The sequence below is a fragment of the Gossypium raimondii genome, chromosome 12, assembly GCF_025698545.1.
Source record: "Gossypium raimondii isolate GPD5lz chromosome 12, ASM2569854v1, whole genome shotgun sequence".
NCBI classification, from domain to species: domain Eukaryota; kingdom Viridiplantae; phylum Streptophyta; class Magnoliopsida; order Malvales; family Malvaceae; genus Gossypium; species Gossypium raimondii.
In genome coordinates this window covers 15,375,395-15,401,158 of record NC_068576.1, presented here as the reverse complement: position 1 = coordinate 15,401,158, position 25,764 = coordinate 15,375,395, and the positions used below count along the sequence as shown (strand labels likewise).

At 32.7% G+C, this 25,764-nt stretch overlaps 1 protein-coding gene and 1 pseudogene across 1 annotated transcript; both read left to right on the top strand.

Annotated features, from left to right (window-relative positions):
- The first annotated feature begins 4,782 nt into the window (after window positions 1-4,782).
- LOC105763390 (probable receptor-like protein kinase At2g23200) lies at window positions 4,783-7,622 on the top strand. The gene has a single exon (XM_012581623.2). It carries the CDS (start codon window positions 4,912-4,914, stop codon window positions 7,447-7,449), a length of 2,538 nt encoding a protein of 845 aa, XP_012437077.1. The 5' UTR covers window positions 4,783-4,911; the 3' UTR covers window positions 7,450-7,622.
- Window positions 7,623-13,012: 5,390 nt separating this feature from the next.
- On the top strand, window positions 13,013-16,084 carry LOC105763389 (probable receptor-like protein kinase At2g23200; annotated as a pseudogene).
- Window positions 16,085-25,764: the final 9,680 nt, after the last annotated feature.

Sequence of the window (25,764 nt, the reverse complement as noted above, 5' to 3'; positions counted from 1 at the left end):
TCAAAGAATAATGAATGATATTTTTTACCAATATTCTCAATTCACAATAGTATACATCGATGATGTATTAGTGTTTTCAAAAAAATTAGAAAAACACTTCAAACATTTATCGATCTTTATAAAAGTCATAAAAAATAATGGTTTAGTAGTTTCTGAATCCAATATAAGTTTATTCCAAACCAAAGTAAGGTTTTTAGGTCATTACATTACCCAAGGAACCATTACCCCAATAGAACGATCTATAGAGTTTGCTAGCAAATTTCTAGACCAAATCATTGATAAAGTCCAATTACAAAGATTCTTAGGAAGCCTCAATTATGTCATAGACTTTTATCCAGGTCTTAGCAAATTATGTAAACCGTTATATGATAGGCTCAAAAAGGATCCACAACCTTGGACAAAAAACCATACCAATATTATCACTCAAATCAAAAAACAAATCACTAAGCTTCCTTGTTTATATTTAGCCGATCCAAATGACCCTAAGATTGTAGAAACAGATGCTTCTGAAATAGGATACGGTGGGATCCTAAAACAAGTTAAAGGAGGAAAAGAGCAAATAGTCAAGTTTACTTCCAGACACTGGAATCCTACTCAGCAAAATTATAGTACTATTAAAAAAGAAAATTTATCAATTGTTTTGTGCATTACAAAATTCCAAAGTGATTTATTAAATCAAAAATTTCTTTTACGAATCGATTGCAAATAAGCAAAAGAAGTTTTACAAAAAGATGTTCAAAATATTGCCTCAAAACAGATTTTTGCAAGATGGCAGGCAATTTTAAGCATATTTGATTTTGATATTGAATACATCAAAGGAGAAACTAATTCTTTGCCTGATTTTCTCACCAGAGAGTTTCTTCAAAAATGCCACCCAAACTCCGAGACAAAGGAAAAGGGAAAATAGGAGAGTCATCCAAAACCTAAATTTCCTTAAAACCAATTAAGTCATGGTATGAAATTTGCCATGAAGAAGAAAATGAGAAATCATCATCATCATCAAAATCCTCTAAAAATACAATAATTCAAGATACACAAGATCCAAATGAAATTGGTTTTCAAATCAAAAAAATAGATTGAGTTCTTTTCTCAATCCCTAGAAGTAGCATTGGCCTTTTCACAAATGAAAAAAGAAACTCCTCTCAAACAAATTGCTGCTGAAGCAGCAAAGATTTCAAAAAATAAAGAGATTGTTTTACACAAACCAAAATATCTCAAAAATGTTTTAAAAGAGGCTTCTCTCCAAGATGTTTTTCCAAAAGAGATAGCAGTGTCTTCACAAACTGCTCTACAAAAATCTTCACAATATTTTCCAAACAAATATTTTGAAAAAATTCTTATTATGGAAGAAGAATTTTCAAAAAAACCTCCACATATACTTGCAAAAGAACTTTTCAATGGATGACATTTCAAACCATTGGATTCTCAAAAACCCCAACAGTATTATGAAAACATACTGGTTCAAATTGGATCAGTATTGTTCAAACATTACATAGACCCAAAAGATCCAAATTTTATTACCCATTCAATAGCCCAAATACTAAAAATTCTTCGACCAAGAGATTTGAGTGAAAACCCAAATTCTCTAAAGAAATTTCTAACCAAATTTACCACCAAAATAGACCATTACCCATATTTTATATATTGGGATTACCAAATGGCATGGTACAATGCCTTCTTAATGAACAACCAACACATGAGACATTCTTGGCTCATATATTTCAAATACGACACCCAATTCAAATTCTCAAACTGGTTCCAAGAATGGTGGAATTGGTATGGACCATCATCTTTTGAGATACTACCAGAAAAAATTCAAAACTTATGGCCCAAATTCTTTGACAAATTTCAGCGTGAACCAGACCAAAAACACATTTACAAGACAATCGATCTTTTCTCAAAACTGTGCATTTTTTGGATTGTTTCATGGAATTATTCTCATGAGCAAGATCAATATACTGGAATTTCATTACTAGTTCGGAACTACATGACTAAATGGTGGGATAAATTTAATGATGAAAAATATGATTCAAAATATTTGGATAATTTTTTCAACAAGAATCCAAGATTATGTAAGTCCGCAACCCCGGATCTAACCACAACAAAATTCCTTCAAGCAAAGTCGACAGCTAGTGCGATGTTAGCTCAAGCCAAGACCAAAAAGGAATACAAAAAACTCATGGCTGAAATGCTCAGCTCATTGGATTCTGAATCTGAAGATGAGAAGTCTTCAGCATCCTCAATCAAGACGGTGGATCTTACAGATGATACCACTTCATTGACCATCACCAGGACCAAGAAAAAAATGATTCAAGAAAAGACAAGTGAATAGGAAATATTCCCTGACGAAAACAGTAAATATTCCTTGCAAGAAAAGATGCATGAATAGTAAATATTCTCTGTAATTTGTATTTTTGTAATCAGAGAATATATTCTCTGAAAAGTTTTAATCAAAGTCTCAAATGTGTAATAATGAAAGGGAAAATTTCCCGGTTCAAATGATGTAAAGAGATGATAGCCCTCTATAAAAGGCTATCAGATTCAGAATGAAAAAGGGGACTCGAAATACCCATTTCAGAAATCAAAACTCGTTTCTCCAAAAAGTTTTAAAGTTTCTCCAAATTTTTAAGTTTTCAAAATTTAAGTTTTAAAATTTTTATTGCAAATTTCAAATTACGGTTATCAAATTCCAAACCTGATAAAATTTATAAAATATATATATGTATATATATAATTTTTTTAAAAATTAAACTTTGGAATGAATAAACCTAGTTTATTCCAGCAAAAAAAATAAAAACATTCCATTTAATTTTTTATTTTTATAAATGAATTTTATTTTTGCTGATTTAGTAGTATAACTGTCGTGTTTCATGTCAATACCGTTAATGACCACGTTAGCGCTATAATGATCAATATTAGTCAAATGACCTATTTACCCAATTTTATTAATTCAAGACTTAATTAGGTGAAAAAAAGAGAGAGAAATATCTTAATTGATTTTTTAGAAAAAGTTGATGGGCTAAAAGTAGACCTCTCCATGGGCCGGGCGGCTCGGTCCGGCCCGACGGCCCGCCAGAAATATGGGAGGGTTTAGGTAAAAATATAGGCTCGAAATATGGGCCTAGGCAAAAATTTAGGCCCGTTTAAAAAATGGGCCAAGCCTCGGGCAAGATTTTTTGGCCCGGGCCCGGCCCGAAAAATATTAAATATATATTTTTTATTTTTAAAATATAATAGTTTTTTTATTTTAAGTTTATTTACTTTCATTTTCTTGACTAGTGTTACAAAATAATAATAATAAAACATCAAGTTTGTTTTACTAATCAAATGTTAGATTTTGTTACAACAATTAATACAATTAATACAATTAATAATTTGATAAATTTACTAATCAAATGTTAGATTTTATTACAATAATTAATACAATTAATACAATTAATAATTTGATAAATTTACTAATCAAATGTTAGATTTTATTACAACAATTAATACAATTAACAATTAATAATTTGATAATTTTACTAACAATTAATTTTATTAACAATTAGTTTTAATTTTATTAAAAAATAATTTTAATTTTAATTAAAAACGGGCCGGGCTCGGACCCCATATTTTTTCTCCGGGCCGGGCCTGGGTAAATCTCAAGCTCATATTTTGGGTCGAGCCGGGCCCGGGCCTAATAAACGGACTGAAATTTTTTGTAGGCCCGGCCCAGCCCGACCCATGAACAGGTCTAGCTAAAAGTACCATCAAGCGTATTTCCTAGATTTAAACTTTGAAATATTTTTTCCTTGTAAAAGTTGTACAAGTTTTAGGGAAAAGAAGAAAAAGTTGATGGGGTAAAAGTACCATCAAGCCTAATTCCTAGATTTAAACTAAAATATTTTTTCCTTGTAAAAGTTGTACAAGTTTTGGGAAAAGAAAGAAGTTGCATAAATTTGGCGCGATGAATATTTTTGTTTATTAAATGATTTAATCTTTTCCAGCTTTGAGTTTCGTCCATCATTACAACGACTTAATAGAGAAAAGGAAATGCAGAAAGTCATCATTATTTTATCATCTCACCGTCCCCACCACTACACTATATAATTCCATTTACTTCGAAAGAAGAAACCTGTATAATTTCATGAAAGACCCACAGCAACCACTGCTATTTAATTCAAGGAAAGACCACTTCAATATATATCGGGATTTAAATACGAGTACAATCCAATTTTTTAAGACTTATATCCAGAATGAAAAGCATTGCACTTTTCGAGATTACTGCAACAACAATAACAGTAAAGTGAAAACATTGCATTTGGGTTGCAAATATAGTGGGGGATATAGGAAACTTGAGTGGAGCCATTTGAACCGCATAAACTACACTTGGTCTTCTTTGTGGTGGGTCTGAGGATTTGCCATTTCTAACTTTCTACCTTCAGAAAGGATACAAAGTTTGGGGCTAATGTTGTACTCAATCTGATATTTATTCACACTTTACAAACTTAAAATCTTCAAATGCAGAATTTGATGCAGTATGAGTGAAATTATTAAACAGACTTGAATGCAATGGATTAAGACAGCTAAAAAAAGTCACTGATTTAAAACGACAAGAAACCATCAACCGGCGTGATTAATAAATATATTCATTATAAACCAACTAACTGGTGTTGTTGAACTAAGGAAAAGTAAAAAACGTTGGGTTCTTTAGAACAGTAAACGCCGTGATCAGAATAGACGTATCAAGGAAAATGGATATTTCGCTTGCCAATTAATATTAGAGGCCCTTAATCTACCTTGTTTTGAAGTTAACTGTATCCATACAACATGAGTCTTAGTCAAGTCGTCAACCAAGCCCAAGGTCTTTCGTTTTAGCCATTATTGTCCTTCACTAAACCAAACCACCTTCTTGGCCATCAACCAGTTTCAATGGGAAATCTATGGTTCCTCAACCTACTCTTGCCTTTGTTTCTTCTTCAGCTGTTTCCTATTTTGGTTGTCTCAGAACCCTATGTTTTTCCTGAAAAATACTTCATCAACTGTGGGTCTCATTCTTCCCTCCCACTGGGCAGTAGGAAATTTGTTGGTGACATGAACCCAAACTCCTTCTCTGTCGCAAATGGCAAACCTGTGAAAGACAGCAGCCAGCAGTCATCGTCAGACTTGGGTCTGTATCAAACAGCAAGGTTTTCAGGACACCCTTTTTCCTATGATCTCGATATCACTGACAAAGGCCTGTATGTGGTACGCCTTCATTTCTTTCCTTTTCCTAATCTAGCTGATGCTTTATTCAATGTTTCAGCTTCAAGTAAGTCTCTGCTATCCAATTTCAGTGTAAGAAACACTACTTCTGTCCCTGTGATTAAGGATTTCTTAGTGCCTATTAGTTCATCCAAGTTTAGAATCTTCTTCATCCCCGCACATCAATCATCTTTTGCATTTGTGAACGCCATAGAAGTTTTTCTTGTTCCGAGTCTAAGGGATAACCGAACTCATCTGAGTTCTGCAGGAAGAAAGGGTCTTTACCAGGGTTTGCCCTCTCAGTTGCTTAGAACACTTCATAGAGTTGCTTTTGGGAGCCCATCCCCATCCACTAATGACTTAACAGTCGTTGCATCAGAATGGGTAGCTGATGATGACTACATAGTTGTTCGAAATTGGGCCAAAAATTATAATTATCAATCAACTATTAAGCTACACTACGATGATGAATATATGGAAACTGATACCTATACTGCAGCCTCTAAAAACTTTATCCCCGATCGTGTCTATATGGGTTGCAAAACTGTAAACCTAAATGATGGGCAGTCATCAAAGTCTACTAACATTACTTGGCATTTCAATGTCAGTAGGAACGCCCAGCATCTTGTCCGATTCCATTTCTGTGACATTCTTAGTAAGTCAGCCAACACTGTCAATTTCAGCCTCTTTATATACAATAACTTCAGCCAACAAATCGATCCTTACCAGTATTCTGTCAACACGGCTGCTCCATTCTACAATGAGTTTGTGGTTGACTCAGGTGAGTGTGATTTCATTAGTGTTAGTATTGTTCCTTGGGAGGACTCTATAGAGAGATTTGCTTACCTGAATGGACTCGAGATCATGGAGTTCATCACTCAACCAGGTTTGGAACCTCACATTAGTGAGCCAAAAGGGAAGAATTCAGTGTTTATCATAATCGGTTCAGTCATTGGGTTTGTTGTTCTTTGTAGTTTGGTAGTGGCATACTTGTTTAAGAAACGAAGAAAAGCTAGATCTTTTGAGCCAATGCCTTCATATGGTACCCTTCCTTTTGGAGGAGCGAGTCCTTATATCGGAATAAGCTCGAAATCAGTCAACCCCCCTCCTGTTCCCAACTTAAACCTTAAGTTAAAGATGCCTTTTGCTGAAATATTAGAGGCAACCAATAACTTCGAGGCTAAGTTGTTGATTGGGGAAGGAGGCTTTGGTAAAGTCTACAAAGGGATTCTAAGAAATGGTCTCAAAGTTGCAGTCAAAAGAAGTGAGTCCAAACATGGCCAGGGGCTTCCCGAATTCCAAACTGAGGTAATGATTCTATCCAAGATTCGACACCGCCATCTTGTTTCACTGATTGGATATTGCGATGAAGGGTCTGAGATGATACTGGTTTATGAGTTCATGGAGAGAGGGACTCTTAGGGATCATCTTTACAAGTTGGGAAGGAATCCGGAGAGATCGTCTTCACTGTCTTTATTGACATGGAGGCAAAGACTCGAAATTTGTATCGGTGCAGCCAAGGGTCTTCATTATCTCCATACTGGTTCGGATGGAGGAATCATTCACCGCGATGTTAAGTCCACAAACATCCTGCTTGATGAGCAATATGTAGCAAAAGTTGCAGATTTCGGCCTTTCAAAGTCCGGCCTTCTGAATCCAGATGAGTTCAGTACCGGCATCAAAGGCAGCTTCGGGTATCTGGATCCTGAGTATTTTAGATGCCTTCAGTTCACCGAAAAATCTGATGTTTATTCTTTCGGTGTTGTACTCCTTGAAGTGCTTTGCGCTAGACCAGCTATCATTAACTCACATAGGAAGGAGGAGATAAACTTAGCAGAGTGGGGACTGATTTGGTTAAACAAAGGGGAACTCGAAAAGATCATTGATCCTTCAATGGCTTCCCAGATTAATCCAAATTCACTGAGAAAGTTCAGTGAAATAGTTGAGAAATGCCTGAAGCCAACTGGAGCCAGCAGACCAACAATGCTCGACATATGCTGGGACTTGGAATACACATTGCAGCTACAGCAGACAGCGGTGCGCCGAGAGCCGCACGAGGACAGTGCCATAGATGCTTCTTTCAACATGTCGTCGAGACCTTTCCAACGGTTGCCTTCAAACAATTGCCCGATTGAGAAAGTTGATGTGCCTATGGAAAACGACGATGGTTCAGATACAACAGAAAGTGGTGTGTTCTCCCAGCTGAGGATTGATGGTGGGAGATAGTATCATGTCTTTTGGGCTGCTTATTTGTCTCCTTAGATACTAGTTACTACTACTTTTTCACTGTATTGATGTTTAATTGAACGTATCTTGTATTGTCTAAAATCCTATATTCGGGTGCTGCTAACGAGTGCCCTTAATTTATGAAGATATTACCCTATAAAGTTACTTAAAAAGCCCTCGTAGACTAGAGTTGTTCATGAGCCGGTTTAGGTTCGGGTCGGATCTAAGCATAGTATTAATACATTTTATACTTGCTCAAGTTTGGCCCGACCCAAAATGAGTTTAAAATTTTGGCTAAATTTGCTCATATTTGTAAATGGCTAAATTAAGCCTATTTGAGACCCATCATATTATTTTTTAAAATTGTAAAAAATTATATTAATATTATTCTTAATTTAATATTTAATATTTAATAATTTTTTATTTATTAAAATTTTATATATAGTGATCTTAAGATTTTTTTTAACGTTTACATTATACTACAATTATATATTAGTACTATAGATTTAATTTGTGTTATAAAGTACATAATATAAAACATTACAACCTTAGAAAACAAGTTGGGATTGGGCTTTGAATGTTCAAGTCCAAGCCCGACTCATTTTTTAAACGAGCTTTGTTTTTTGCCCAAGCTCATTTTTCATGTCTAATATTTTTACCCAAACCCTCCCAAATTTCGAACAAGACTTTAGGCTTGAGTAGATAGCTTGACCCATGAACAGGTCTATTGTAGACTCATAATTCAAATAGTTTCAATTAGACCTAGAAGAGATAATAAAAGCATTGAGTTTTCGATCTTGTTGATGTCATTTTTAGTGAACTAGGTTGGAGTGTGGATGGGTTGTAATAGTATGCAAAAGTAGAAAAAAAAAAGTGAAAGGGCGTCGAAGATCAGTTTGATTGGAATAAAAATTCACCGTCAAACTTTAATTTTAAGAAACTGAAAGGGTTAATACATATGGAGGTACCTGAACTTAGCAATTTGTATCTACTTGGTACCTAAACTTTTTTGGGGACCTAACTAATATCTAAACTTGAAAGTTGTAAGCCAACTTGTTACTTTTTTAGGTACTTGACTAATACCGTTAGAATACACTGACATGACACTGATTACTAATAGCATGATGATGCGTGGCAATCTCACAATTCGACACGTGAAAAAATAAGAATATTTGAAAATTTTAAAAAATATTGTCATATGTCAAAATGTGAGGCTACCATGTGTTACCATTATTAGTCACTAGTGCCATGTCAGCGCCACATCAATGTATTTTAACAGTATTAGTCAGGTATCTAAAAAAAGTGTCAAGTTGGCTTCTAATTTCCAAGTTTAGGTACCAAGTAGGAATAAGTTGCCAAGTAGTGTATATTAACAATAGAAACATTTTTTGAGAGAAATCTAAGTTTTAATGAATTGAAGTGATATTTAAATACTGAAAAATTCAAGAACTAGAACCTAAAAATAAACAACTATGTGATTCCATGATCAACAAACTCTTAAAAAATCAAAAATATTAAAATGCTAAAAAAGACCAAAGCTGTTTTGACTTATTCATGCAACAGCTGAGGTAGTTTTTCAACACTCATTCTTAATTTAGTTCCTGCAAATCCCAAACCTTCCTTTAATAAATTCAAATTTTTTCCTCGACAAAACTCTAGTAAAAATAGCTACTAGTTGAAGATTAATCTTGCAATACTTTAATCCAAACAGATTCTACCTTTTGCTCATCTCTAAGAAAGATTAATTCAATATTAATTCTTGATTTTTCCATGAAAAATAAGATTTTTTTTAGACATCAATAGCTGTTTGATTATCCACAAACACCTTTTTGCGATTTTCTTGTTTTAAGTTCAAATCAAGCATCACTTTTCTAAGCCATTAGACTTGATTTGTAGTGGTTTGTTGTTGCAATGAATTTCTCTTTAATTGTAGATTGTGCAACAATTTCTTACTTTTTAGAACACCAAGAAAATACCATTGAACCAAGATTTAAACCATACCAAAGGTGCTCTTCATATCATAAAAAGAACCTCCTCAGTCACTTTAGAATATACTTGCAACACGTACTTTTGATTTTGAAATTCAGTGTTCTTTTAACATATCTCATCACCCTTTTAATTGCTCTAAAATGAGTGTTAATTGCACAATTAATTAATCTAGATAGAAAACTTACAACATGTAAAATGTCAGGTCTAGTAGTTGTAGGATACATGAGACAACCAACCATACTTTTGTAAGGAGTCTCACCTACTTTTTCAACTTTATCATTCTTGCTTTAACTTCTTCTAACATATTGGAATAGTTGTTTCTTTGCAATTTCAATTATGAACTTTTTGAAAATCTCTCTTGCTAGATGAACACTTCATTTTGCTTTTACTTGATTTTCATTCCCAGAATATAAATCGTTTCATCAAGAAAATATGTTGCACATGTTCTTTAAACTTCTTAACAAGTTCATCATTGTTTCTTATAACCAGCAGGTCATTTACATATTGTAACACCTCACACCCGACCCGATTGCCAGATCCAAATGTGTGATGTTACATTATGTTGCTGAAACAACTCAAACTACTATAACATAAATACATTCCATTCATTCATATGCATGCATTTATACACCTATTAATTTCATTTCATCAACTTATGGGGTTATACAGGTTAATTTCGAAGTTAGGACTCAAACTAAACTCAAATGTTGAAATTTCAAATTTATGTCTCGAGATAGGGATATCCATGTCTCGAGATAGGTTATAAATAATTTTGATATTTTTAGCTTCAAAGTTAACATTTATCGAGACACTACATGTTGTGTCTCGAAGAAAGGTCCTTTATGTCTCGAGACTAGGTCTCGACTTGTCTCGAGATCAACCTCTCCTGTTTTCTCATTTTTGCTTCGATGTTTAAATGTCTCGAGACAAGGGGTTCCTGTCTTGATACTTGGAATAAGGCAAATTCTCTTTAACTTCAATGTTCTTTTGTCTCAAGACAAAAACCACTTGTCTCAAGACCTGGGATCAATTGTCTCGAGACTATACAAATATGTCTCGAGACCTCAGGCACTTGAATGCAAAATTTAAATAAAATTTGTTCCAGCGATCTTGAGACATATTTTTTGTATCTTTAGACTCAATGACAAATCTGTCACAATTCATTGAGGCAAATTAAGGTCATTTCAACACTTAATGAGCTTGTTTTATAGCGTTTTTATGTGTTTTTATTTCATTTTTAGTTTTTATTGCTTTGTGTTTAATTAATGCAAAATAAGAGCTTTTATCCAATTTTGAGTTATATTATGACCTAATGGGCCACTCTGGGCCTAGGGATGATCTAACAGCTCTATCTAGTGTGTAAGACACTATTTTCAGGCTTAGAAGGTGAGGGACGACTATAGTGTCACGACACCGATCCTATGGTGTCGCGACACCGAGTGACGAACAAAAAAAATTAATTAAGGGTATTTTAGTCTTCACAATGTACCTTAATCAAAATTTTGGGTTGTTTAGTAACCCTAATTAGGTCTGTGCATAAACTCTATAAATAGGCATGTTAAGTCTCATTTGAGGAGGCTTGGCCAGGTGAACCATTTTAGTATTTTTTTAGGTTTTTAGTTTAGTTTTATTTTCTTTTTAGTTTAGTCCTTTTTATTCTTTTGTTATTGTTTTAACTTGAATTCGATTTCAATCCAAGGCTTTAATATATTAGTTTTTCATTATTTTGTTGTTGATTCCAATTGCAATCGAGGTGATCTTCGCGACTGTTAAAGGAGATTTCGCGTCCGAGCTTCAATTGATATCGAAAACAAATTTCTTTCTCTACTCCTTACTTTTATTTAATTTGTTGTTTTGCGTGTTAAATATGAGTTTAAGAATTATTTTATTTCAATCCATGAGTAGATAATTTCCTTATGAAGTTTAACGAACGAATGTGTGAATAATTAACGAATGAACGAGGGCTGAAATCTGAGTTAGTTGGTTTAAATTATGTGCGATTAAACCCTAAGGAGTGACGCCCCAAGAAGTAATTTAGGATAAACGAGATAGAGAGATAAGTTTACCAAGTACCTCATTATTTATCTCGATAAAAAAGTGGATCACAGAAGTGAGTTAAGCTCTTGCTTGTTTTATTGGATTATTTTCGATTGTTAAATTGGTTAATTTTTAGTTTAATTAAATTTTTGGTTAATTAGATTAATTGATGTTTATTTGATTTTTTGTAATATAATTTTAAATCGATACTATTTTGATTTATTAGTGTAGAGAATTATTTTCGGTTTAATTCAACCTCCCTTGGGAACGATCCTCAAAATACTTTTTGAAGTGTTTCATTGTAACATTCTTCTATATTACAATTTGATCCGTATACTTGTGGACACTGCTGTTTAATTAATTATCTATTTTGCTGCAGTATTTCCAATCCAAACGTTCGCACGTCTGGCGGCGGTCAAGTTGTTAGCGCTGTTACCGGGGATCTTTCGGCATTAGACTTGCATTTAATTTTATGCAATTGAGTGAGTGATGCAAGGCCAAAAAAAGGAAAAGGAAAAAGTTGAGGAATTTTTTTATTTTTGGAAATTGTATATAAATTTTATAATGTATTTATAATTTTTAATTAATTTTTATATTTTAACTATTATTGAACAGTTAAATTTATTATTAACTCTTTAAATTAATAATGTATAGGTAACTTTTAAAAATTGAATAATTAAAATATAATTTTAAATAAAGCTTAGAAAACCTATTATTATTTAGTTGTCATCTTGTTTTTAAGTTAGATGTAGTGACATAATATCTCTCAATTTACTTTTTAATTTAAGAATTTGAATAATTTATAAAATAATTTAAAAATTGCATAAAAACAAACTAACCCATTATAATAATTTTATAATTTCAGTTCAATTAATTTAATTAATGAATTAGGTTAAATATTTAAATTATGGTATAATTTTTAGAGGTTGAGGTTTAAAGTTTTTAAAATAGTTATATAATAATCTAATATTTACAAAAATATTTAAATCATAGCTTTTCATGCACTTCAGCCCATTGTTTAGTAAAAATGAGGTGAATATTAACATGTTTAGAATAAAATATATAAGATATCCTTAAAAAGAAAATAATATAAACATAATTTGAAGCTTAATATACAATATTTGAAAAGTCACTTTTGAAAATGTTTAGCTTTTATTTAACTATTTTGAAATGTTTGATATTCATTTGAACATTTTTATAAATGTTAGTCCTTTATACGACCATTTTGAAAAGTTTGGTCTGAACCACCCGATCAATTAATAAAAACCCAATCGACTTAGGCCGGTCAGGCTTCGTTTAAACTGCATTACATAACAATTCGAAACCTATCCCAGTCCTTGTTTTACTTCACAATTACAGCTTGTGGTGCTCAATGGACGTCTCCCATACGACCTTCCACAATTATTGTCATACTTCCACAAAAAAATTGCAACAACTCATTCAATCAATTTGGACGCTTTCATAGATATTTTTATAAGTTTGCCATGAAATTCTAAGCTTAAATTGACATCCATTTGCCCGTATAGCCCATACTGTCCTCTACTGCATCAACAAAATCTATATACTTCAAGGGGAATTTTAAATAATTCCCAAATCAAAATTGCTTAGAATTTTCTCAGAGCCTGTTTTGGTTCATAAGTCTATAGATTCCCCATGTTGACTTGTCTTCAACCCTTGGAATAGTCATTTTGATTCACATAATTGCACATTGGTCTGAGTGAAAGAAACAAAATGAAAATTCAAGCAAGATACAGCAAATCAACGGAGGATAAACTCCATGAACCTTTAATTCTTCTCCTTTTTCTGGTCCTTTTCTCATCTTATCAACTACCCTCTTCAGCGTACACTCTTCCAGACAAGTATTTCATCAACTGTGGATCCAACATCAACTTAAGTATCACTTCTCGGACTTATGTTGGTGACATGAATCCTGGTCTTGTCTCCTTTACCAAACAGAACAGTTATTTCACTAACAACAAGCAGGCATCCAAAACATCCCCAGCTCTATATCGAACAGCAAGAATTTTCAGGCAGAAATCTTCGTACGTGTTCAAAATCGACAGAAACGGTCCTTACCTGGTACGCCTTCATTTCTTCGGTTCGAAAAAACTCTCGGCTGCTGTTTTCGATGTTTTAGTTCCTGGTTTCCTGCTCTTGCATAATTTCAAACTCCAAAACAGTAGCAACACTGCTGTCATAAAGGAATTTATTTTAAGCATTCCTGTAAGTAACTTTTCAATCGACTTTGTACCTCAAGGACCTTCTTTCGCATTTGTAAATGCGATCGAGGTCTTTTCAGCTCCTCCGGGCTTCATTAATGATGATGATAAAAATGGTTACAAAGGGATACTCTCTCAACCTTTACAAACAATTCATAGGATTAATGTTGGTGGCCATACCCTTACACCAAAAAATGACACTTTATTGAGAAAATGGCTTCCCGATGACAGTTATCTGTATCATGCAGACGCTGCAAAGGGGAGCCGAGTCCTACCAGTTAAACCTACTTATTTGGCCCCTTTTAACCAATTTATTGCACCAGATCTTGTATATATGACTGCCAGAGAGATGAATATAAGTACCACCAGTATGGTGTCAGAAAACATCAACATAACATGGTCCTAAAATGTAACTCCAAATGCCCAGCACTTGGTTCGGGTTCATTTCTGTGACATTGTTAGCTCTTCACCGAGTAAGATACGGTTTCTTCTCTATATAGGTAGCTACTTGAGCCAGGAAATTGATCCTTATAAAAGAATGGGGCGATTGGCAACTCCGTTCTTTGTCGACTTTGTGGTTGATTCTGATGATTCAGGACTCATGAACATCTCCATAGGGCCTGATAGTAGTTCTTCGGTGAAAAATGCCTTTCTGAATGGGGTTGAGATAATGGAAATGATGAGAGAATCCGAGTTTGTTAAGCCCAAGCAGAAGTCTGTCTTTGTTATTGTCGGTCCGTTCCTTGGAGGTCTAGTTCTTGTCTGCATCTTCGGAGGTCTGTTATTTATCAGATTGCGCTGCAGGAAGTCTGAGTCCATTGGAACTTCGAAATGACCATCATTCACTGCATATAAAGGAAGTGCGCCCAGTAATAAGATGTCTCAACAGTCATCACCGAGCAGAGAAGGCACCACCAATGCCTCACCTGTCCCTGATTTGTATCTGGGTTTGAAGATACCATTTTTGGAGATTCAATTAGCTACAAGCAACTTCGACAAGAAGTTGCTTATCAGTAAGGGTGGATTTGGTAATGTTTATCGAGGAACTCTTAGAACTGGTGTGAAAGTGGCTGTCAAACGAAGTGAGCCAGGGTCAAGTCAAGGCATCCCGGAATTTCAGACAGAGATCATGGTTTTATTCAAAATTCGCCATCGCCATCTTGTTTCCTTGATCGGATATTGTGACGAAGGGTTGGAGATGATACTGGTGTACGAGTTCATGGAGAAAGGAACTCTAAGGGAACACCTATATAACTCAAAACTGCCTTCCTTGTCTTGGACGCAAAGGCTTGAAATATGCCTCGGTGCAGCAAGAGGACTTTACCTTCACAAAGGTGCAGCTGGGGGTATCATTCATCGAGATGTCAAGTCAACAAACATCTTGCTTGATGAGAACCTTGTAGCCAAAGTAGCTGACTTTGGCCTTTCAAAATCAGGTCCTCCTGGTCATACCCATGTTAGCACGTTTGTTAAAGGAACTTTTGGTTATCTTGATCCAGAGTACTTCATGACACAGCAGCTGACACAAAAATCCGATGTTTTTTCATTCGGTGTGGTTCTTCTCGAGGTGCTATGTGCAAGGCCAGCTATCAATCCTACACTTCCAAGAGAGCAAGTGAACCTAGCCGAATGGGGAATGTTTTGCAAGAAGAAAGGACTGCTTGACCAGATTGTTGATCCATCAGTAAAAGCTCAGATCAACCCCAACTCATTAAGAAAATTTGTAGAGATAGCTGAGAAATGTCTGCAAGAATATGGTGCTGATAGGCCTAGCTTGAGTGATGTGGCATGGGACTTGGAGTATGCTTTACAGCTTCAGCAAACTGCAGTTGTTCGAGAGCCATACGACAGCAACACTGGGGCTTCGAGCTTGTTACGGTCGTCCATTATCCGGCGTTTGCCGTCAATTACTGCTGAATTCTATAGTGATGAAATGGCCCTTTTAGGGGAGGCTGAAATTGGCACTGTTTTCTTATCCTAGAGATTTCTATTGAACTTCTAGACATTGTTTATAATCTTATGATGGTCATATGCCTTAGAATGCCTAATTTACACATTGATCTTACCTTACCAAAGAGAAATAAGATAAGTCTTTCGGACGAAAGAGTTAACTTGCATCGCAAGACAATTTTTCGGGCTTTAGGGAGAACTTCGGCCATTTCTTTCAGGTTGCAGATAGCCGGGAAAGCGATGGACTGCATCCAGGATAAACATCCCTAGAGACTCTTATCAGCCTTCTTCAGAAAAAAAGAATCTCGAAACCCGAAAAACAGAAAATCAGTATTTAGTCAAAACAAGAGTGTTATTGCAGGGCTTATGTTTATACTTGATCACTCCATTGAAGATTTAATCTGATTCATTATGCTTTACTTCATTTTGCAATGAACAAATGCTATCATGAAGCTCTGATATTTGTTTGTAATTTACCGTAAAGATAAGAAACATAGGCTACTTTGAAGTTGCCAAGAACAAGCCAAAAACACATGAAAAATGGTGTTTGCGACCTCATAGATTACTCTATAATTTGGGAAAAAAATTATTTCTCTTTAAACAATGAAAAATACATCCCTAGAAAAGCCCTAAGAAATCCTATGAGACATTTGCAATGCCGTATACGAGACAGAATCAATAAATCCTCTTAAACTGTACACATAGATACAAAAGTTACATTTACCACACTCTTCACCAATTACGAACCAGAAGGACTAAAAAGAATTGAACAACATGAATCTGAAGGATAGTTTACTAATGACCAGGACCTTTTTTACTAGGTCCAGCAGCCATAGTTGTCACTTGCTTCTCTGCTAAACCCTGACCGCTCCTATCTTCAACCGAATTCGAACCAACCTGAACATCTTTAACACCACGAACAGCTTCTCTGGTTGCATCACCGGTCGATTTCGCTGATCGAAGAGGCCTAGAACAATCAACAGAAGTTGATTCCGAAAGAACAAGCATGGCCAATACTACAAGAACGAGACAAGAGTGTCTCATTGTTAATGCAGATGTTGTTGGAGCTATGGCCTTTAGGTCGAAAGTCGAAACCTCCCTTTGTATAATAATATAAGTTTGTGTAAGCACTTTCAAAATATTCTGTCAATAAAGCATGGAGCCAAAAAGAATGGTTAAGCTAAGCATCTCCATTGAATGAGGTACCGTCACCTTTTTATAGCAAAGGGTTTGTCTTGGGTGGGATAGTAAAGGACGGTTTAAAGCTTTTTGAAGGTGTTCCATCAATGGAAGTAGAATTTGACTGAATTATTTCAACCTCCCTTTTTTTTTTCTTTTTTTTTTTGCGATTGTGAAGAGACGCTAAATTTGAAAGCTAACTAGTTTTACATTCACATTTGTTGTCTTTTTCAGAACTTATGCACTTTATACTTTACAGCTTGTCCCTAGTTCTGGAAACCAAAGTGAACCTATTAAGGGTAAAATTGTTCTTGTTCTTCATCAATAGCTAATAATGAATTGATCTGATGGTCTTAAATTTTAGTAGTCTTGAAATCATAGTTTGGGTTTTAAGTATGGAATTTGATCCCTTTATTTTTTTTTTTTGGGGGGCGCGGGGTGGGGTTAAATGGGTGTAATGTTCAAAGATCAAAAATACAATTTGGAAAGGAATATTGGGGGGGGGGGGGGATAGGAGATAGAAAATGAGAGGTGGAAACAAAAGTAGACATCATTTGTTATTCTTGATGCCTTTTTATTGGTGAAGGAAACAAAGTGAAACCATAACCCAAAAAAAGAGAACCATTTTTCCTTTTCATATTTGGAAGGTTTTGCAAGGGTTTTTATGCTCCAAACTCGGAGAGATGTGCACGTGTAAACTCCAGTCTCTTATTTAATATATATATTTTCATCACTACAAATTTAAATCTTGATCTTTGATGTTGTGACACTATTGGTAATGTTCTAAAAAATTTTGTCTTTTGACGACTTTTTGCGATGTATAGAGGCAGTAGCTATTAAGCAACGGTGCCGACCAAAATGACCAAGACATGAACAAAAAGTTGTCAAATTAAATTAAATAAAAATGTAAGTAGGTATAAAGAAAGAGCCGCTCAAAGTGGGGAATCTAAAGGAAAGAAAAGAAAACTTAAAATTAATTCTTCCTCCAGGATTGGAGGGTCGGGGGCTGTTTCATCTGTTATTTTCTCTGTTTCTCCCAGAATCCATTTCAAAACATTCTTGTATGGTTGTTATTGTCCTATATTTTTTGCCCTAATCTCTCTACCTTTCAATTTCTCAATTGCAAATTTGATTGTATAATGTGGTATGAGTGCATGGATTGAAGCCCTATCACTAATACATAATCTTACATTATGTAGATTTTATCTAATAAAATATTATTCTTTTTATTGAATTCGTTGTTGTAAGACCGATCGACTCTCAATTGATAATATTTTAACGTCTTTTTTGAAAAAAAACAGTCTCTTTTCAACCCACTCTAAACAGGAAAAATGTCAACTAAATTTGTGATTAAAGAATTTAAATAAAACGTGGAATTAAAAGAAAAATTATAATGAAAAACAAAAATTTTAACCAAATTCTTTTAAACGGTCGTTTTTGGAGATGGTGACTGATAGGCAAAGACAAAGGAAATCTTTGACCATAAAGTGAGAAAGAGTATAAACTTTTCATTGGTGTTGGCTCATAAGTGGTAATAGTCCTTGATAAGTCCCTATACTAAACTAAATTGTTTATTTTAGTCCTTTTTATTAGTTCTACACTTCAATATCAATTTCACTCACCTAGAATGAACCGGTAATTGCTAACAATTTAAGGAGCAAATGGTTAAAACTTGTCACATAACGGTTTTTGTTTTCTTTTCTTACATATTATACTTTGTTTATCGTAAAACAAAAATTGAAAGTAGAGGATCAAATTGATCAAAATGGAAATAGAGGGACAACACGAGTATTCCATTTTAGTTTGGTCCTATCAAATAATTATACCACTAATTTACAACGTTGCAATCAATTCCCCAAATTCCAATTGGTAGGTATACACTTCAGCTTGACCTTAGACCAATCTTTGAGGAATTTATGAAGAATTAAAATCTCATGAAATATACTGATTGTCCACATGGTAGATAAAAATCAAAATCAAAATACAAATATAATATATATTTAATATATATAAATAATAGACGGTGCAAAAAATATAAAAATAATATATATGTATAAAACACAACTCATTTTCTTTTTAAATTTTTTTACATATTTATTGATTTATATTAGACATATATAATTAATGCAAAAAATAAAATACAATATGCAAACATAAATAATTGATCAACTTTTTCTTTTTATTTACTTCCTTTCATAAGAGTGTAGGACCATGATTCTTAATATTTGTGTTTTTTATATAATGCCTAGAACTAGGCATAGCCCTTCCTTAACTATTAAATAGGAGGATAATATGACTCAACACACTCGAACTCACGTTCTCCTACACTGGCAACAATGTCGGTGCCAATTAAACTAAAACTCAACCGGCTAATTAACTTAAATCCTAAAACTTGGGAATTGATTTATTAATATATTTGTACCTAGGTAGCTATTATTATAAGTTTCCATAAGTTATTATATTAAATAAGTTTATAGAAATATTATTCATTGATATAGACAAATCGAATGATATTTTAGTTATAATTAAGTATTAACCTAACATGAAATTTTACTTGTTTACGTAAACATTTGAGTAAAACAATATATCTAAACTTAGAAAATCCTAATAGCTTCAAGAGCTTCTCCAATGAATTAAAGTAAGTCTCTATTAAATTACTGGAGATTTTGGGTTAATAGTTTGTCTAATTCATATTATTATCTAATTTTTCTTGTTACTACATCAAGTGGTACCATAAGCGAAGGATTTGTTAGGTTTTTTAGACGAGATTTTGGATTGATATATATGGTTTATATTGTTTCTTTTATGATAGAGTGAAATGCATCTAAGATCTTGTTTCATTCGCATTAGATCTATAGTTCTTTTGGTTATAGATTCTAATATTAGCACACCAAAGTAGATTGTTTTGGCCATGGAAGAATCTTCTTCTAGTACCTAGCACGCCAGAGAAGCCAAATTGTTGTCAAAATTTTTTCTTCGTTTCAATTCTTATTACCCTAGGTTGGCGTGCATGGACTTGCTTACCTTGAAATTTCTCATTTCTTTTTGCTGTTTTCTTACCCGAGCAAGCTCCTAAAAAGCCTCCATAATCGAATGGATTTTGGGATTTTGGGACGTTAATGTTTCATGTGTTTCTTTTTTTAATTTAAATGGATTGAAATTACTTTTTTTTTAACACAAGTAAACATGATTTATCTATGTAGACTAATTGTCCCAATGGAAGATTATTTTTGTGCAGATTAAAGGTAGTCATGAATATGTGATACCTTTTATAATATCATGCTAATAATTTTTGGACCAAAGAAAGACATTGTTAATCCAGTTTAGTTATCTATATTCTTCAACTATGTATAAGAATATCTTTAACAAATTATTTTTTGTCCAAAGACTAAATATGTTATGCTAAATATCTTGAGATGGGTTACTTGTATGAATATGTGTTTATATATATAGTTGTTTATTTATCTTTATTTATACATGTCTTTTTTTTTTTCATGTTATGATATCTTCTATATTTGCCTATATGAACTCTTGTGCTTAATGGTACAAACTTCGATAAATGAAAAAGAGCATGTTATGATTGTGTTTGGTTTCATGGATCTAGATTATGCGTTACGGTTCCATTATCTTATGGACCTATTCAATAGTAGCACTTTTGAACAAAGAGATGCATATAAGAAATGAAAGTGATAAATCACATGAGTTTAATGATCATACAACACTCAATTCTAGAATTCATAAGAGCTATATAATTTGAAATAAAGAATGCCAAAGGTTTCTAAAATAAATCGTTGATCGATTTGCTATAAAAAAAAGTTTGAAACAAGTACTATTATATCTAAGATCGTTTCAATGCAATATAAGGGTAAACAAAACATAAGGAAGTACATTATGGAAATGTCTAATATTGTGACAAAACTGAGGGCCTTTAAGCTTGAATTGTCCGCTGACATACTTGTGCAACTAGTTTTGATCTCTCCTCCTGCACAATTTAACCCATTTAAGATTTCATATAATACTCAAAAAAATAAAAATGGACTCTGAATGAGCTTATAGCTCAATATGTGTAAGAATAGGAAAGACTGAGACAAGAAAAGACTAAAAGTGCTCATTTGACATCTTCTTGTAGGACTAAAACTGCTTCAAATAAGCAAACGAGGAATAATGATAAAAAATGTAGTTCAAAGAACATCACAAAACAAGATACAAATGGAATAAGATTAGATAGTCACTTGTTTATTTTTTAAAAAAGCTAGTCCAAATTACCTTTGTACCTATCAACGCTTGATGGTTAGATACGGGGGTAACTACTCACATAAGTGTTTGTATATAGGATTGCCTAAAGAGACTAGTGTAAATTAATGTTGAAAGATACATATATTAAGGAAATGATAATAAGGAAACTATTGAGGCGCTTGGTGTCTTTAGAATTTAGTTAGATACTGGTTTTTTTTTTTTGGATAATAATAAGGTAATGATAACAAGGCAATTATTGAGACAACTAATGAGAATTCACCACTGTTATCGAAAAAATGCTTGTGGATCATATTTCTAAGTAAAGAATACAAAATCTTATGACAGAAGGAACTCTGGACTCCTTTTATATATTAGAATTTCAAATCTATATAGGATTTGTGAAGGGAAAACAAACAAATATAAGGAAAACATGTACCAATAGGAGTGAAGAACCTTTGGAGTTGACATATATGGATATTTGTTGTCTATTCCCTATTGATTTATAACACTCTATACTCGACTCGATTTCTAGGCTTGAACTACGGATGCCACGTTCATTTTCGGAGAAACTACAACCTCAATTTAAATTTAATTCAACAGTTTATACATGCTATTAAGTTCAATGCACAATTAGAATAGGTTATATAATCATATCGGATATAAACGAGCTTACAAAAGATCTTTCGATAATCTGGGATTAGTTAAGAAATAAAATGCAACATTTTTAAAATTATTAAGTTGGTTTTGTGACGTCGAGGGCATCACGTTGCAACCTCGAACAAACAGTGAGTGTCGTCGCGATGTCAAGGGCCTAAGGTCGCGAGATCACCTACTGTTTCCAAAGTATCCATATGGTACAATTTCATATTAGCCTATCAGAATAACCAATTGCATATTTAAATGATTTAAGCACAATACATACTTTGAACACTTCATATACTACCATTAAAACAACACTGCTATCCAAAATTACCTACTTGACAATTCAAACTTAAAATCCAATTCAACATAGGTTGTCATTTGCATATTTTAGCCATTTCAACTACTTCTACCAATCCCACGTATGCATTTAACAATTTATGTACATTAGACTCTAACTAGCATTACCGACTAGGGATTTTAAAATGACCATTACGATATAAAACCGACTCAATCCTTAGGTACATGCCATTTATCAAAACATAAAGGAACTATATAGACATTGTTGAGTTGAGAGTTGCAGATCGGATGTTGGATTACTCCTTGAGTCTTTGAGATCTACTAATAAATACGCACAAAATAAACAAATCGTACGCTGAGTGATAAAGCTCAGTGATACTTTCATGATTTAAGACAATAAAACATTAACATTAACATGTATAAAGAACCTAACATTGCATAACCTAATTTCAACCACTCATGTCTCATACATCAAGTATATGCATTAATCTATTTGACCAAATTCATATCAACATATCATGCCATGCTTTATATCCACATATCACATTCAATTTCCTATTCATTTCACCATCCATGTATAAATATATGTATACCAATTTAATGCTCAATCTTATTTGGTATTCCATGTCAACATATAACATCATGCTTTGAATTAGTAATTCTAATTCACTTTCATGTAATTTCAAATTTGAGTATTCATTTTATTGTCTTATTCTCTCTTGATTCTATTGATTCATTCATATTCAATTCGACCTTCAGGGCTTGTTTTTAACCGATATGCATGATTAATCACATGCTATCAATTATTACATTTCATGTGCTGTAACACCCTTAACCTGAATCCGTCGCCTAATTAAGGTTACAAGGCATTACTAAATAAAACACAACTTAGAACAGACATTCAGTATAACTAAAAAATTTTAACCATAACAAATAATTAGCTAGATCTAAAATTAACCATGCAAAATTTTTTTTAAACTACACATTTAACCATTTATAATAAAACGAAAATATCACATCCCAGCTAAAACATAAAAAAAAATATAAGCCATTTACGTATGGCTATTAATATGTATATATATAATATATATCAAGTACTACTTTCCAAAATATTTATCTAGTCTGTACATGCCATAGTTAAAATTTAAACATTTTAAATACCAAGACAGTTGATAGGGTGATGAACTAGCTGATGATCCCCGATCTTGAAGCTTGATCTTTAAGTCTATAAAACAGAATGACATAAACAAACAAAGTAAGCTTAATAGCTTAGTAAGTCTATAATATAACAAAAATATAAAAATGATTATAAATTTCCTGGTATCCTTAATGAAATTGAAAATACCATATATGTTAATAATTACTTATATTCAAATGCATACATAATTATTAACACTTAAAATCCATCTGCACCGAATGTACATACACATTAAACATAATAGCCGAATGCATATATGTACTTATTTTGTACATATATTCGATCATGTACAAATATATCAACCACATTTCATATCCGTTTATAAATATATATATAATTACTAACCGGATATGTTGATTATATACATTACTTCTTCAAACACATAAATCTGAACATTCGTATAGTCTAAACAAATTCACCGGCACTTAGCCTGGTAGGTTTAAAACCTGATTCAGTACACCGGCAATTAGCCTGCTAGACGTATAGTCCGAGATCTTTCACCGGCATCAAGCCTGCTAGACATAAAGTCTGAAACATATCACTATCAAACCTGCTAGGCACTGAGCCCGAACACTCAATTCACATAAATACAAGTCACTTTTGAAATGTATATGTATAAAAGATTCCATGTATAAAGATTTAACTCAATATATATAAACTATACCTTTAAACCACATAGGTATATAAAGTTCAAATATTGAATCCAGCTCAATAACTTAAATTATACATATGATCATATATATATGTATAACTTAATACATTAAGGCCTACTATTAATATCATACATTCGAACATCTTAAAGTAATCCAAGCTAATAATTTTGTACCTTTAATTCCATTCAAAAGCTTCTACATGAATGTACTTACATAATTGAATCTCACTTAAACTTATATAATTATCATAGCTAAATTCAATACATAAACATGTACATATATAAGTTTGTATATATTCGAGTCTCATACACACTTATATAAAAGTCATACCTAAATTTAACGCAAGAACATATTCAAATATATTTATATTTCTAAACCTCATATAACCTTATATAAAAGTCATACCTAAACTCAAAACAATAACATATACAATTATATTTGCATTTCCAAATTTCATATAAACTTACATAAAAATCATACCCAAACTCAATACAAGAACATATACATGTAAATACATATTTATATGCTCATTCAATCTATCATATACATATAAATTTCAACTCACATGTACATACCATTTCAAAACTACTTATGCAAATATAACATATATATTTTAATCAATCCAATAATTTGTACATATATGTACTTACATATATATACCTTGAACCTTATGTATATATATATATATACATATACTATACATACCTTTTGATTTATAACCGAGAATTTATATATAAGCAACATTCATACTTCAACTAAATTCAAGAGCTTACATATATGTGTATACATAGAACATTAAACATATATTAATTTATATATATACATATCATTTATACTTTGACTAAATTCAACCTAAATACTTTCAATTTCAGCTTATCAAAATACAATAGATATACATGTATATATATATATATATAAATTTAATAACATTAAATTGCTAGTAGACTAACCTCAGACGGTGAAAAACCAAATTGGACGATTATTCGACGATTTTAGCTTTCCCCCGATCTAACTCCGATTTCTTTGGTTCTTGATCTAAATATATCCAAAATAAACTAATTTAAATATTACCACATTCAATTTAATCCAAAAACACGTAAATGGTCAAATTACCATTTTACCCCTGACATTTACACTTTTTACAATTTAGTCCCTATTGCATAAAACACAAAATACACAAAATTTGTTCACATTATACAAGGGTCGAATATCCCTAGTGCTCATACAAGTCCATATATTTCATTTATTTCACATTTTAGTCCCTTAAGAATTTAATTTTCATAATTTAGTCCTAATTACTCAATTTCACCAAAAATCCCAAGATAAAACATGTTAATCTTTCACCTATATTTCATTATTCATCATCAAACATCAAAAATCACAAGCTATCATCAATGGAAAAACACAAAATAATCAAAAATTTCAAAAATTCAAGCTTGGGTCTTGTAGTACACAAAGCAACGGTCTCAAAAACGTAAAAATTATCAAAAACCGAAACCAAAACATACCTTAATTTAGCTTTAGAAGTGCCGAACATTCAAAAAGAAACCATGGATGAGTTCTCTTCCACATTCGGCTTTCAAAGATGATAAAAATCATCTTTTCTTAACTTATTTTAACATATATACATTAGAATTACTAAATTACTAAATTAACCTTATTATAATAAATATATAACATATATATTAAGGACAATGTTGTCATATGCCACCCACTAACTATATCCTGGTTTAATTGCATCTTTAGACCTCCCAACTAAAAAGACAACAACAAATAGATGCTTTTAAATTTTAACCTTTAAATTTTATTTTACGCGATTAAGCCATTTTTATCAAATTGAACCTTCAAACGATCAAATTTTCACACGAAATTTTCTTACATATAACTTAACATGAAATAGACACTAAAAATATAT